Raw genomic sequence first — 15,453 nt, forward strand, 5'->3', positions numbered from 1 at the left:
ATATGTGGAAAACCCAAAAGACTCCACTCCAAAACTGCTAGAACTTATACAGGAATTCAGTAAAGTGTCAGGATATAAAATCAATGCACAGAAATCAGTTGCATTTCTCTACACCAACAGCAAGACAGAAGAAAGGGAAATTAAGGAGTCAATCCCATTTACAATTGCACTCAAAACCATAAGATACCTAGGAATAAACCTAACCAAAGAGGCACAGAATCTATACTCAGAAAACTATAAAGTACTCATGAAAGAAACTGAGGAAGACACAAAGAAATGGAAAAATGTTCCATGCTCCTGGATTGGAAGAATAAATATTGTGAAAATGTCTATGCTACCTAAAGCAATCTACACATTTAATGCAATTCCTATCAAAGTACCATCCATCTTTTTCAAAGAAATGGAACAAATAATTCTAAAATTTATATGGAACCAGAAAAGACCTCGAATAGCTAAAGGGATATTGAAAATGAAAGCCAACGTTGGTGGCATCACAATTCCGGACTTCAAGCTCTATTACAAAGCTGTCATCATCAAGACAGCATGGTACTGGCACAAAAACAGACCCATAGATCAATGGAACAGAATAGAGAGCCCAGAAATAGACTCTCAACTCTATGGTCAACTAATCTTCGACAAAGCAGGAAAGAATGTCCAATGGAAAAAAGACAGCCTCTTCAATAAATTGTGCTGGGAAAATTGGACAGCCACATGCAGAAAAATGAAATTGGACCATTTCCTTACACCACACACAAAAATAGACTCAAAATGGATGAAGGACCTCAATGTGCGAAAGGAATCCAGTAATATCCTTGAGGAGAACACAAGCAGCAACCTCTTTGACCTCAGCCGCAGCAACATCTTCCTAGGAACAACGCAAAAGGCAAGGGAAGCAAGGGCAAAAATGAACTATTGGGATTTCATCAAGATCAAAAGCTTTTGCACAGCAAAGGAAACAGTTAACAAAATCAAAAGACAACTGACAGAATGGGAGAAGATACTTGCAAATGACCTATCAGATAAAGGACTAGTGTCCAGAATCTATAAAGAACTTAGCAAACTCAACACCCAAAGAACAAATAATCCAATCAAGAAATGGGCAGAGGACATGAACAGACATTTCTGCAAAGAAGACATCCAGATGGCCAACAGACACATGAAAAAGTGCTCCATATCACTCGGCATCAGGGAAATACAAATCAAAACCACAATGAGATATCACCTCACACCAGTCAGAATGGCTAAAATCAACAAGTCAGGAAATGACAGATGCTGGCGAGGACGCGGAGAAAGGGGAACCCTCCTACACTGTTGGTGGGAATGCAAGCTGGTGCAACCTCTCTGGAAAACAGCATGGAGATTCCTCAAAATGTTGAAAATAGAACTGCCCTATGACCCAGCAATTGCACTATTGGGTATTTACCCTAAAGATACAAACGTAGTGATCCAAAGGGGCACGTGTACTCGAATGTTTATAGCAGCAATGTCCACAATAGCCAAACTATGGAGAGAACCTAGATGTCCATCAACAGATGAATGGATCAAGAAGATGTGGTATATATACACAATGGAATACTATGCAGCCATCAAAAGAAATGAAATCTTGCCATCTGCGACAACATGGATGGAACTAGAGCGTATCATGCTTAGCGAAATAAGTCAAGCAGAGAAAGACAACTATCATATGATCTCCCTGATATGAGGAAGTGGTGATGTAACATGGGGGCTTAAGTGGGTACGAGAAGAATAAATGAAAGAAGATGGGATTGGGAGGGAGACAAACCATAAGTGACTCTTAATCTCACAAAACAAACTGAGGGTTGCTGGGGGGAGGGGGTTTGGGAGAAAGGGGTGGTATTATGGACATTGGGGAGGGTATGTGTTTTGGTGAGTGCTGTGAAGTGTGTAAACCTGGTGATTCACAGACCTGTACCCCTGGGGATAAAAATATATGTTTATAAAAAATAAAAAATTATATTAAAAAAAAAAAAAGAAAGCTTCATCTAGGCATGAGTTACACACTGCTACTTTACCACAAATTCAAGGTTAATGAATCAACATTATATATTAGTATCTTTAAACAGAAACACAGAAACACACTGAATAAGGGTATGTATTTATCAGCTGACAAAACTGGTGACAAGAGGCTGAAAGGAATCTAACCCTGTAATTCCCCAGTAATGCTTAGTATTCACCAACCACAGTAACTTTACAGAACATAACTATCATGATAACCATGGTATGTTTCAGATTAAGTAAATATTTCAAGTTGTTGAATAAAGTTAAGGTAGAGAAGCAGTGTACCATCATAGCATAAGTACTCTAAGTTAGGCAATCAGAATAGCTAACTTTCTAAACTAAGTAATAACTTTCTAACTCTATGAAGGTATGGCATTTAGTCCTTTGTGCTTTGGCTTTCGGAAGTGTCTCTGGCTATTGTAGTAGGGAGGGCAAGGGCTGGACCACTTTCAAGGACACATCAATTCTCTACTTCTAAAACTGTACTATGAGTACTCACTTTGAAGAATTTCCATTCTTTCTTCTTCCCTTCTAAAATCCTGTTGTTGGCTTCCGTGTTTTGACTTAGATAGAATGAGCTTCTTGTGACACCTAAATTGAACAAAAAAGCATGGGATTAGTTCCACAAAGAGTAGAAAAGCAATGAAAGAAGCTAGCTGACTTGTCTTAATCTCTATTTCAGGACCTTCTTCTACTTTGGCCTGTTTCCTCGGGTGCTCCGAGTGCTCCATCTTAACTTTTGGCCTCTTAAAACTTCTGTTGTCTGGCTTCCCTCTCCTCCCATCACTTATTTTCTCCATCTCAGCTACTTAGAAATCAAGATTCATTTGGCCTTCTAATTAGATAGGTGAAGAAAAAAAAAATCCTCAGACTATCAGCTATTAACTTTCATTCTCTCCTAAATTCTAAAATTTCTTTACACATAATGATAGGTATCACTTATCTTCACAGCTTCCAAAAGGAGTGTTTTTGAAATGAAGGTTGTTTGGAAACTGTGTGGCAAAATTTTGACAACCCTGCAAAGTTGGTATTATTCCAATTTTATAAAGGAGCCAGTTTAGATGAAAAAATTAGTTCACCTAAACGTAGGAAATGATTTTGTCACCACCTAAAATCTGTATCATTACCTAAGTACCCATGCATGAAACCTACTAATCCGTTCCCTTCCTCCCAAAACTTTCTACTGTGCTCTTTGGAATGCCATTATCAAACTCTTCACCAGTTCTACCTCTTCGCTTTGCCTAAAATTTCCTTTACAGAGAATATTTCTCTGTGGCTGGCTCAAGTAGACCGGCCTCTACCTTCTTTGAACACAGGGTCCCAGAGGTGGGTATCTATACTTTCCATTTCCTAACAAATGCCACTTTCAGGATCCTGCCTCCATAAGAAATCTTAGCCCTTGTGGATTCATTCTACTAATGTGTACCATCATCTACCATACTTCAGAGTTATTCAGACCCTTGCAAGCACTTTTCATCATTCATGGATCTTTTTCTACACTCAAGTGATGGTTTTATCATGTTATTTCCATGTTCTTGTGGATATCCCATATATAATCCTGACCTCTCAATTCCTCATATCGAATGACCCCCCCACACACACACACACTAAATCAAAACCTCCCACTATGGTTCCTATTCAGCATCCTAACTGCTCTATCTCTAAAATCATTGATGTAGACCTTTTGTTCTCTGAGCCATGTTATATTGTCTGTCACAAAATTTCTAGTAGATTAAACACAGTGTTTCAAGTAATTTCATAAAATTAGAATTTGAGATATACATCAGAAATGTAACTGCCCCCAAACCCCTGGCAACATAACCTTGTTTCTAGGACACAGTAGGAGTTTATTAAACATCTGCTTTAAGTTCAAGCACTCCCTATACATGTATGCCAATAATGGCCTTGTGGAAACAATGTGTAACAACTCAGGATCCCAGAGGCAGGTCTCCATAGTTTGGAATTTCAAGACACATGAAGGTCTTGAATATCTGTTGAGAAAAGCAGGCACCTACAGCATTCTCTAAATTACACCATCAACATGACAGTTATTATAAAACATCTAGGTCTGCAGGAAGTACTTCAATCAAAAATCTTAAAGACAAGAAAAGAAAAATGTCCATTTACTTCACCTCAACAAGGACACTGTACTCCCTGAGAAGTCAGTTGCAGACTGTTTGTCACTAACACTTTAAAAAAAGAAAAAATATGTAAGAATGTAAACAAAAGAAACTTTTCACAAGGTCAATACTTACTACATAATCCAGTCATATTTCAATTTATACAAAGTATCTTTGGAAAGAAACCCTGGTAACATCAGGACATACAGAGTCCATTACAACATGGATAATTTTGCCCAGATGTACTTACCAGATATTAAATCAAGCTTTCACAAACGTAAAGTTAAGCAGAGTTAATGTAACCAGGCATTCATGTCACTCTTTCAAAAACTCTCCCATGTCTCTTTATTTCCATGGATTTAAATTTAATTTCTTGCCCTCCCCACCAGCCTCCAACTGAACTTTTTAACAAGTCCCGCCCCAAGTTAAACTTAGCTTCCACAAACACAGCATAACCATTTACACCTTTGTGCCTTCACTGGAACTATTCTTCTATCCTAAAATGACATTTCCTCTTCGTCCAACTGTAAAAATCGTAACTATCCTTCAAGGGCCTGCACAATACTCACCCCTCCTTGAGGCTTTCATCTCAACTTCTTTAGCATTTAAGTCTATACATTTTAACAACAAATTATGTAATGTCTGCCTCAGTTCCTGTTTCCTGTCTATAATTCTTATTGCCTCAAAATAGTTTATAAGCTTTATCAAAGTTTTTATTTCATTTACCATTGATAATATGAAGGTTTCATCTTTCCTATTGTCTGATTTTACAATCACATTTCTGATTCTACCCTTGTTCGCCTGTGTCCTGCTGATTTTTGTCCTAATACTGGTGAATCTGATGCTTTACTTGTCCTGATTCTATTTGCTCCAGGGTGGTCTTGAGATTTGCTTGGTTCTTGATCTTCATTTTGTCTCTAATTTTATTCTCTGGGTCCAGTGCATTGCAAATTCTAATATACACTTGGTACTTGAACTAAGTACCAAGGATACACAGCTAATTAAGAAACTTTGAAAGATTCTCAGTCTAGTGAGAAATACATAAAGATAAATAGGTATGTTACCATCCAAGAGAAGTCCTTTTATAGAAACGTGACTCAATGCTGTAGGAGCACAGAAGTGACAACTGATCAGAGCTCAGTAAAACATAGGGGATCTTTGAGCAAGGCCCTGAAAGGCAAGTAAGGAGCTGCCTTGAGACAACAAAAAGAGGGGAATTCAAAATTGAAGCAAGAGACAGGCATGAAAAAGCTTTTAATATTTGAGGATCAGGATGAAATTCTGTGTTGCTAGAAAGTACCATGTATGTGGGCAGGAGAGGGTAAGCTTAGGGATAAGGTTGTATATGAAAAACAAAGAAACAAACAAACAAACAAAAACAAACAGAAAGGGGCCTTGTAAGGCTTGCCATGCCAATAAACTCTAACTCATCTAGCAGGAAAAAGAAAGCCAAAAGAGATTATTAAGTTGGAAAGTGACTTAAATAGGTTTATTTTTATGGGACACTAATTCTAGAAGTCATGTCAAAAATGGATTTATATGGTACAAAGCTAAGTAATAACCTAGGATACAAGTAATAAGAAGAACTATATTAAAGAAGCATGGAGATGGGATTTACAACACTTGGGGAGATAACTGGATGTGTGAGGAGAGTCAGGATACAGAGAGAGATGAGAACATCAACAGTTCTGTTTACACGTTAAATTGCGTCTTGTGTAAGAGGCATCTGAAATAAGCGAGCAGTACTACATGAGAGTACATAGGAAATGTGTTCATTATCTGCATGAATCATAGCAAGCTTTAATTTGATTTTAAAGCAGTATTACACTGCGCTGGAAGGCTAGGCTCCACAATGTACTTGGTCTTGGTATTACTACTTAACTTTGATTTCCTAAACAGAATGAAATAATTTAGCCAATAAAAATGACCTCTACTTCTTAAAAGGGATCTTAGAAAACAGTAAGACCTTAATAGAGTTTGGGTTTGGGGGAAGATCAGTGAGGGAGCAGATCACAGATAGGTAGGGACAAGGATAGACAATAATGACTAAGCTTAGTCCTGAGGTATAAGCAATGCATGTCCGTCCAACATGAAACCCAATCCCCACCTCTAAATAAGTAGTTGAGATGAGGAGCCTGCAGCACTCAAGTCACATGACCAAGAAAAATAAAAGAGTGATATTACATCCACTGCCAAATCCATCCATCCAGAGATGACATGGATTTGACATGTGGCCTTGGGTTAAGGGTAGAAGAATAGAGGGAATGGACCACAGGTTCAACAGAAAAGAACTTGATAGTGGTAGAGTTTATCTTCTTCAATAAGGTTAGCTTCTAAAGCCAAAACAAAAGGTAAAAATTTGAAAATCCCTAAAGAAATAATTTTAGAGACTGAATTTGTCTCTCAATACAGTAGTCCCCCTCATCTGTGGTTTTGCTTTCCAGTTTCTGTTACCCATGGCCAGCTGCACCTGGAAGATGATCCTCCTCTTGACGATCTCATCAGCCTAACACTATGTCATGATGACCAGGTTATGATGCCTGCATTGTTCTTCTTGCTTCATCTTATCACGTAGGCATTTTATCAGCTCACATCCTCACACTGTCTCAGAACTCAGATGTTCTGAGAGAGAAGAGACCATAATCACATAACTTTTACTACATTATACTGTTCTATTGTTGTTGTTAATCTCTTACTGTATCTAATTTATAAATAAACTTTATCACAGATATGTATATATAGCTAAAAATATAGTATATATAGAGTTTGGTACTTCCTGTGGTTTCAGGCCTCCACGGGGGGTCTTGGAATGCATCCCCCCACAGACAAGGGGAACTACTATGTATAGGACCGACATAGCCCATTTCCCTCCAGCAATGAAGCAAATCACAATTTCCCCGATTGAGCACCAGATGAAGTGGTTAGGCTACTACTGAAGATGTAGGAACAGTATCCTTTTTTCTTTTAAGATTTTATTTGTTCATTTGAGAGAAACAGAGAGACAGAGAGAGAGCACAAGCAGGGGAAGAGGCAGAGGGAGAAGCAGACTCCCCATTGAGCCAGGAGCCCTACATGGGGCTCTGTTCCCAGGACCTAGAGATCATGACCTGAGCTGAAGGCAGAGGCTTAACCACCTGAGCCACGCAGGTGCCCCACGAACAGTATCTTAAAATACTAAAGGGGCACCTGAGTGGCTCAGTGGGTTAAAGCCTCTGCCTTCGGCTCAGGTCATGATCCCAGAGTCCTGGGATCGAGTCCCGAGTCAGAATCTCTGCTTCAGCCTGTTTCCTTCTCTCTCTCTCTCTGCCTACTTGTTATCTCTCTCTGTGTCAAATAAATAAATAAAATCTTAAAAAAAAAAAAAAACAAACAAACACTAGAATAACCCTTAGTATAGTAAGGCACTGACAACGGCATGTGAGATCTGAGATCTAAGGGGCACAGAGGATTCAAGTTTCCAACCTCAACACTGTTCCAGAGCCTACGTTGCCTAGGAATGGTAAATGGTATTACTCACACTATTTAAACTGTACTATTTTGCTTAGTACATATAACAATTTGTATAAATTATGAAGTAACTGTACAGTACTCCAAATATCCAAATGTTACTAATCAGTAAAACATACCCTCTATAATAAAATTATTTTTGTTAAAAATGGCTCACTAGCAATACTTTCACATAAACATGAATCCATGAAAACAAAAATGTATTAATGAATTTACGAACCTTTTTCCTACATCCAAATTAGCTTCAGTTTCCACTTCAACACTGTTACCATTAGGTTTATCTTGAGTTGTTCTTGCCCTTCTACTTTCTACTACTTTTGCTGCTGCCTTAAAAAATGGAGTTGTTGAAGAGAAAGGAATCCATTACACCATTCTGAACAAATAACATTAAAATTAAGCCTTCTAATTCTTTGATAGTCATAACTAAAGTATCTGGTCACCGGTCAAGAAAGGGACTGTGTTGTGTTTTCTCCAGTAACTATCATCAACAGCAGCTGCTTTAGTCACCTGCTTGGTTTATAAATCGTACGGAGAAGATTTCTTTGTACATGTTTGATACATGGGGCACTCAGTAGGCAATTTTAAGATAAAAGGTTACTTAGGAAAAAAAAAATCAATAAAAAGTCCAGATAGGGGCAGCTGGGTGACTCAGTCTGTTAAGCATATACCTCCTGATTTAGGCTCAGGTCATCATCTCAGCATCGTGGGACTGAGCCCTCCATCAGGCTCCATGCTCTGCACAGAGTGCGCTTGGGATTCTCTCTCTCCCCTGCCTCTCTAAACAAACTCTTTTAAAAATTAAATAACAATTAAAAAATAAAAATTCCAGGTATTTATACTCAATCAGTGCTCCCCTATAACAGAAGTTAAAACTTTTTGAGGCCAAGACTGAGGATAAAATGTTACAAAAAAAACTTTCTAAAGGTCCTTCTTCAGTCTAAATCTTTTTTCTAAAAACATGCTAAAAATTCCTTTGATCTATTCTCCCCTCAACTTTTTATTTTGAAAAATTTCCCCAACTCTTATTTGAAAAAAGTTAAAAAATACTACAAAGTTCACCAATAAACCCTTTAGATTCACTAATTGTAACACTGTCATTCTACAAAAATCACTAAATAAAATTCTGATTAGTTTTTAAGGATTTCTATTTCAAGTATTCTCCTTTATTGTAATAATCTCTCCTTACTCTATTGTTAGAGTCTCTCTGAAATATGCATACCTTCATAAGAAAGGCTGATGATTTTTCATTTATCACAGAATTCACATAACTCTTAATTTTCTCCATCATGTTGTTGTAGCTGAAGTGCTGAAAAATTGAGTGGAATGTATCTCTCTGAGAGATTATCTTATGCAATTTCCTTTTTAAAGGCTAAAGACAATAGGAAAAATAAATTAACATGTAAATCACAAATAAGATGGTAGAAATCCTATCTTATTTAATTCAAAAAAATCACATTATAAACTCAAAGACACATGAGATTTTTAAAAATTCTGTTTTAAATGGCCCATCAATGCATTTTTTTCTTACTTAAACTACTTTGTATTTCACACATACAGAAGGATTAAAAAATAAATTATGAACTTGAAAGTCCATTGCCAAATTTGAGAAATAAAACATCATCTGTACTACTGAAGCCCTCTTTTTCTACCATAATGATTACACCTCTAGCTTCTCCTCTCAAGGCAGCCATTATCCTAAATTAGAATTTACCATATCCACACATTCCTTTACACTTGCACTAAGAATGAAGGTAACCATAAATATATGGTACTATTTAGCATATGCGTATTTTTCTGGAACTTGCTATATTTGCTCAACTCTGTGACATTTATCCATGTTGATTTGATTTTTATAGGACTAGCTTTCACTCTCATTACAACATTCCACTTATCAAAAATAGCATTTATTCATCCATTCTTCCAGCCTTTTGAAAGCATTTAAAAGCTATTTTCTATTACTGCTATACTGTTAAACATTTTTCTATAGGTCTTCTTGTGCACAGTACAAGCTTTTCTTGGACATTAGTTCTTTCAAGACTGGTTTTGCACAGTAAAAGCTACCGGACCTTCAAAAAATTCTACTTCTTAGTCTCTACTCCAGACCAACTGTCTTAGTGGGACCTGTTTGTTTGTTTTTATAAAACTTCATGGCTTTTAGGGGTGCCTGGGTGGCTCAGTTAGCTGAGTGACCAACTCTTGATTTCAGCTCAAGTCATGATCTCGGGGTCCTGGGAATAAGTCCCAAGTTGGGCTCCATGCTCAATGGGGAGTCTGCTTAAAAGTCTCCTTCTCCCTATGTCTTTCCCCCGCTATGTGCTTTCTCTCTAAAATAAATCTTTAAAAGAAAATTTTCATGGCTTTTAAAAATGTGCAGTAAAAAAAAAAATTACTCTAGGGACTTATCTAGAAGTAGAATTGCTGGAATGTATACTCAGATTTTGCTAAAATGCTCTCAAGTTTATGAGCTAATTTACAGAACTGAGAAGGTATGGCAGCCTTACCATTTCTCCACTCCTTGAGCCAACTGTTAGTATTCTAAGGTATTTTAATCATTGCCAGCCTGAGGTTTAGTTAATACTATTTCAACATATTACGTGGGATTGCCCTGATTACTCATGCTAGTGAGGTTAAGCATTTCCTTTTACGCTTATTGGCTGTAAGCTTTTTTTTTTTTTTTCTGTGCTGTACAGAGTGGGGTTTTTCAGTAACCTCACATGTTAAGGCAAAAAATGTAGGGGCATGGAACCCAATAAACACATCAAGCTTTCAGGTGGAATCTCTGTGGAGGTTTATACCTTAGAAACAAAAGCAAATTAGAAATAAATGGAGCCTTAATAAAACTTCAACCTACTCTTGACTCTGCTCAGTCCCTCAACAGATTAAGGTGATCACCCCCAACTCTATACAAGCACGCTCAAAGGTGCTCAACTTCACTGTTCAAAGGAAGAGAAACCAAAACCCAATGTGATGCTACTACATATTTGCCAGAATGACTACAAGGAAAACTACAGAGCAGGTCTGTAAAGCAAGTGGAACTCTTCCACACTACTGAGCGAACGGATATAACATAACCACTTTGGAAAACTGTTTGGCAGAATCTACTAAAACCGAGTATATGTATATCCCACAACCCATCAATTCTATAAGTATATATCCAACAGAAACACGTGTTATTTGTTCTACAAAAGATGTGTAAAAGAAGGTAACAGCCCCAAACAGGAAGTAAATCAAATGTTTCTCAACGTAGTATTCTTTTTTATTTTTTTTTAAAGATTTTATTTATTTATTTGACAGACAGAGATTACAAGTAGGCAGAGAGGCAGGCAGAGAGCGGGGGGAGGCAGGCTCCCTGCTAAGCAGACAGCCCGATGTGGGGCTCGATCCCAGGACCCTGGAATCATGACCTGAGCTGAAGGCTAAGGTTTTAACCCACTGAGCCACCCAGGCGTCCCTAAGTTGCATATTCTAATAATGGAACAATGAGACCAAGTCAACTATTGTTACAAGCAACACCATGGATCAATCTTACATAAACTTGCTATATGGAGGCACCTGGATGGCTCAGTAATTAAGTGTCTGCCTTCGGCTCAGGTCATGATCCCAGCGTCTTGGGATCGAGCCCTGCACTGGGCTCCCTGCTCAGAGGGAGTCTGCTTCTCCTTTTCCCCCTCCCCCTCCATGTGTTCCCTCTCTCACTGTCTCTGTCACATAAATAAATAAAATCTAAAACAACAACAACGAAAAAAAACCCTTGCTAAATGATTACATTACATAAAATATGGAAACAAGTAGAACTAATTTTGGATGTTGCAAGTCAGGATAATGGCTATCCTTGAAAAGATGGGAGGGACATTGACAGGAGGGTGTGGGCAATGTTCTTTTTCCTGATCTAGGGGGTCATTACAAAAGCATGTTTCTTTTGCAAAAACACATCTTTTTATACACTTATAGTACAGATATGCTATTAATAGTATGCTACTGTTCAATAAACTTCACTAAAAATGTATAAAACTATTTTTTATTTCTTTAAGTAAAAATAAGCTCAATTTATTCTAACATTTTATTTTTAATCTTTAAAGAACTAAGTTCAATTGATCTTAACATTACACATAAATACATAAACTACTAATGATCACGTAAGAACCCTCTAGAAAAACGAGCTATACTGTTGTTTTTTTCTTTTTTTTCTGTGGGTGCCTGGGTAGCCCAGTAGGTTAACTGGCTGCCTTTAGCCCAGGTCATGACCCCAGGGCCACTAGACTCCCAGACCAGCGGGGAGCCTGCTTCTGCCCCTCCCACCTGCCCATGTAGGTGCTCTCTTTCTGTCTCAAATAAATAAATAAAATCTTAAAAAAAAAAAAAAGCAGCTTTTTTTCTGTACCTGTGCTGCCCAATATGGTAGCCATTAGCCACAGGTAGTTACTGAGCCCCTGAAATGTGAGACCTGAATTTAGACATAGGTAAAAAATACACACCAGATTTCAAAGACCCACTACAAAAAAAGAGTATAAAATAACCCATCAATATTTTTTTATGTTGATTAAATGTTAAAAATGATGTTTCTGGATATATTGGGCTAAATGAAATATTAAAATCCGTTTCACTAGTTTAACTTTTTTTTTTTTTTTTAAAGATTTATTTATTTATTTGACAGAAAGAGATCACAAGTAGGCAGAGAGGCAGACAGAGAGAGAGAGGAGGAAGCAGGCTCCCCACTGAGCAGAGAGCCCGATGCGGGGCTCGATCCCAGGACCCTGAGACCATGACCTGAGCCGAAGGCAGAGGCTTAACCCACTGAGCCATCCAGGCACCCCTAGTTTAACTTTTTTAATGTGGCTACTAACACATGTGTGACTTGCAATTATATTTCTATTGGACAGCACTGTTCCATACTGTTTAAAAGATAAAGCATCACTTTCTTTCTCCATTGTTCTTTCATTTACCTCACTCCATATAAGCAATTCTAAAATTCTGATTCTATTATAAACAACTACCTCATAAGAATTCGGGTCATCAAATATTCTTTCAAAGACTTCTTCTGCTTCTTTAAAATTGCCATTTTCCATACAAACAGCTATAGCCTAAAAGACAAGATGACAAATACAAACCTTAGATTGCTTTATTTAAATGTATAACTATTGTTTAATATCGATATAAATCCTGTTAAGTCTAAACTACGTTACTTAAAGTAGTTACTTATCTACTACTTTACTTACTTTCTGATACATGACAGGAAATATCTTTACAAAGATGAAATAACTGTGGTTTGAAAAAGATGTAAAAAATGTTTCACTGGCCCCTTGCATATTTACTGATAAATGCACAGATTTCTAGCTCTTTCGAATTTAGGCCAATTAAAAGCAGACATTAATAAATAAATTAGGAGCTACATTATATACATTTAGGACCCACCTAAATATTAACTTGGGCAAAAGGGAAATGAAAGAGGAGGTAGCTGGCATTCATGATGATTAGGATACATAAAATTAGCTAGTTAGAATTCCTGGAAAATTTCTAACAGAAACAGAAGCCAGATGCTTCTGAATGAGCATTTGATAATCTGGCCTTTCTGATAATGTATATAATAAAACAGGGAATTTCCAATATCATCTAGGTAGCTCTGGCAAGCTATTTAACCTCGTGTGTCTCTGTTTCTTTGTATGTAAAATGGTGGAGATACTAGTACCTATTCTTAGGGTTGCCGTAAGGACTGGATTTCTACGTGAAAAGTGCCTAGAACAGTACCTGACAAATAGTATGCAATGTATTACATGTTTGCTATGGTAACCCACTCAATGTTAAACTAGTATAAAATGATGGCCTTCTTCTCTGGAACCCCCCAAAACTGAGATAATATAACACATTTCTTTGTCCCAGGCTGAAATTCTTAGAAGTAGTAGTCCTATTTCTGCCATTCTCTTCTGGTTTTAATTCTCATTGGCAGTCACCAAACTAACAATAATTAATTTGGGGGAAGGTGAGAGATCATTCAGATTTTTTTCTCCTACCCCACCATAAAATAATTTTCTAAAAATGAGGACAAATATATTTAATTAGAACAATCCTTAGTATTTGCTTTGCCTGCTAGCAAAACACATTTTCCCTGCTACTGTATCTTTGAATGACTGTTTTAGCTTCTTACTCTTTAATAGAGTAAGATGACTTACTCTATTAAAGAGTAAGTAGGTGACTTCTAAAATTCCCTCTACATACCTAAAGTTTTACATTTTCCTACTTACAAAAATCCATTGATTTCTTTTTAAATTTTTTTTTTTTTAATATTTGTAACCTTGAATAGAAACTGTGAGAGCACAAGCCATTTGTTTTTGAAAGTTGCTTTGTGATCTTTAAATCAATGTGATGTATTTTCTCATATGGGGGCAAATATATACTTAGGTAGCAAACATTAAGTCCCAGTTCTTAGAGCCTGCATGAAGATTATAAACCAAAGGTCAAATTTCTGAAGAGAATTATTATATTAAATTTTACTTTGGGTTTACTGCTCAACTTCTGTTGAGTGGCTCTTAATTTCTTTTGATGTTATATGCAAAATAGTAATAATAATATAACACACATACCTGAATTTTAACTAAATTCTCTATTTCTTCATGAAGTTTGTCATGTTCTTTTTCAATTGAAGCCCAAATCATCAGGGCTGATTCCAAGGGTGTAATTCGTTCATCAGTTTCAAACTGTGCATCTTTTAAAACCAGAACAAAAATAAATAATTTAGGAAGCTAAGCAGAACCTTATTTTGTCAATTTTTTATGATTTCAGTTCTTTAAATATTTACTGAGTATATACTATGTGCCAGGTACTATTCCTGTATACAATAGTTTAGGCAAGTGATATAACTTTTCAAGTTAATTTCCTTTTTTTTTCCTTTGAAAAACTGGAAGGAGCATGAAATTTAAATGTTAGCAGTTTCAACAACTCCTACTTTGTAGAAACAATTTCCTGTTATCTTCTAATTGTTTATCCAACATTTTAAACATAAACATATAATTCATATACAAAGAAAGTCTCTTTATATTCCAGGCCTTATACCAGATACTTAGGATCTGACCAGGAAGAAGAAACAGTTCCTGACCTTATGAAACTTACATGCTAGCTATGAAGAAAGACAAACCAATTTGACTGGTACTCTACTAGAATTATGTGTTATGCCAGTGCTTCTCAACCCTACCTATACCTCAAAATCACCTGAGGAGCTTTTATAAAAATGCAGATGCCTCGACCCACCCTTTAGAGACTGATTTTATTAGTGCAGGGTAGAGCCCATGCATCTATGTTTTCCAAGGAGACCAGCTCTATGAAAGGATACTAACAAAAGAATCCTTTGTGAAAGAGAAACCATCCAAACTGGGACACTGAGTATAAACAGGAGATAACTAAGTGAAGAGGAGAAGGGTGGGAAGAATATTTCAGAAAGGCAGTGGTAGAACATAAGGAAGAAGAGGACAAAAGATATTCACATTCTGGACACCTGGGTGGCTCAGTAGGTTAAAGCCTCTGCTTTTGGCTCAGGTCATGATCCCAGAGTCCTAGGATCAAGCCCCGCATCAGGCTCTCTGCTCAGCATGGAGCCTGCTTCCTCCTCTCTACCTGCCTCTCTGCCTACTTGTGATCTCTGTCTGTCAAATAAATAAAATCTTAAAAAAAAAAAAAAAAAGATATTCACACTCATAGTCAACACATACTAAGGTACTATTAACCTGTTAGGCTCTATGCTAAGTGCTTAACATGCAGTATCTCTTTTATTCAAACAATTTCTTTAGAAGGGTTTATAACATTACCAATCCTGTCT

General features: G+C 37.0%; 1 protein-coding gene across 5 annotated transcripts in view; it reads right to left on the minus strand.

The window, feature by feature from the left end:
- TERF1 (telomeric repeat binding factor 1) overlaps positions 1-15,453 on the minus strand; it is a 40,392-nt gene that overhangs the window by 15,765 nt on the left and 9,174 nt on the right. For 2 of the 5 annotated variants that reach the window (XR_006601519.1, XM_045063199.1), the window contains exons 3-8: positions 14,225-14,346; positions 12,641-12,727; positions 8,866-9,015; positions 7,867-7,973; positions 4,152-4,208; positions 2,519-2,610 (exon numbers count right to left, since the gene is read on the minus strand). Coding sequence is in view for 4 of the 5 variants with exons in the window: in XM_045063199.1 (XP_044919134.1) it covers positions 2,519-2,610; positions 4,152-4,208; positions 7,867-7,973; positions 8,866-9,015; positions 12,641-12,727; positions 14,225-14,346 (615 nt within the window). In the remaining variant the exon portion in view is untranslated. The remainder of the gene's footprint in view (positions 1-2,518; positions 2,611-4,151; positions 4,209-7,866; positions 7,974-8,865; positions 9,016-12,640; positions 12,728-14,224; positions 14,347-15,453) is intronic. The other 3 variants (XM_045063201.1, XM_045063200.1, XM_045063202.1) reach the window with 3 other exon arrangements.

The sequence above is a fragment of the Mustela putorius genome, unplaced genomic scaffold, assembly GCF_011764305.1.
Source record: "Mustela putorius furo isolate JIRA1106 unplaced genomic scaffold, ASM1176430v1.1 tig00003846_pilon_pilon_pilon, whole genome shotgun sequence".
Taxonomy (NCBI): domain Eukaryota; kingdom Metazoa; phylum Chordata; class Mammalia; order Carnivora; family Mustelidae; genus Mustela; species Mustela putorius.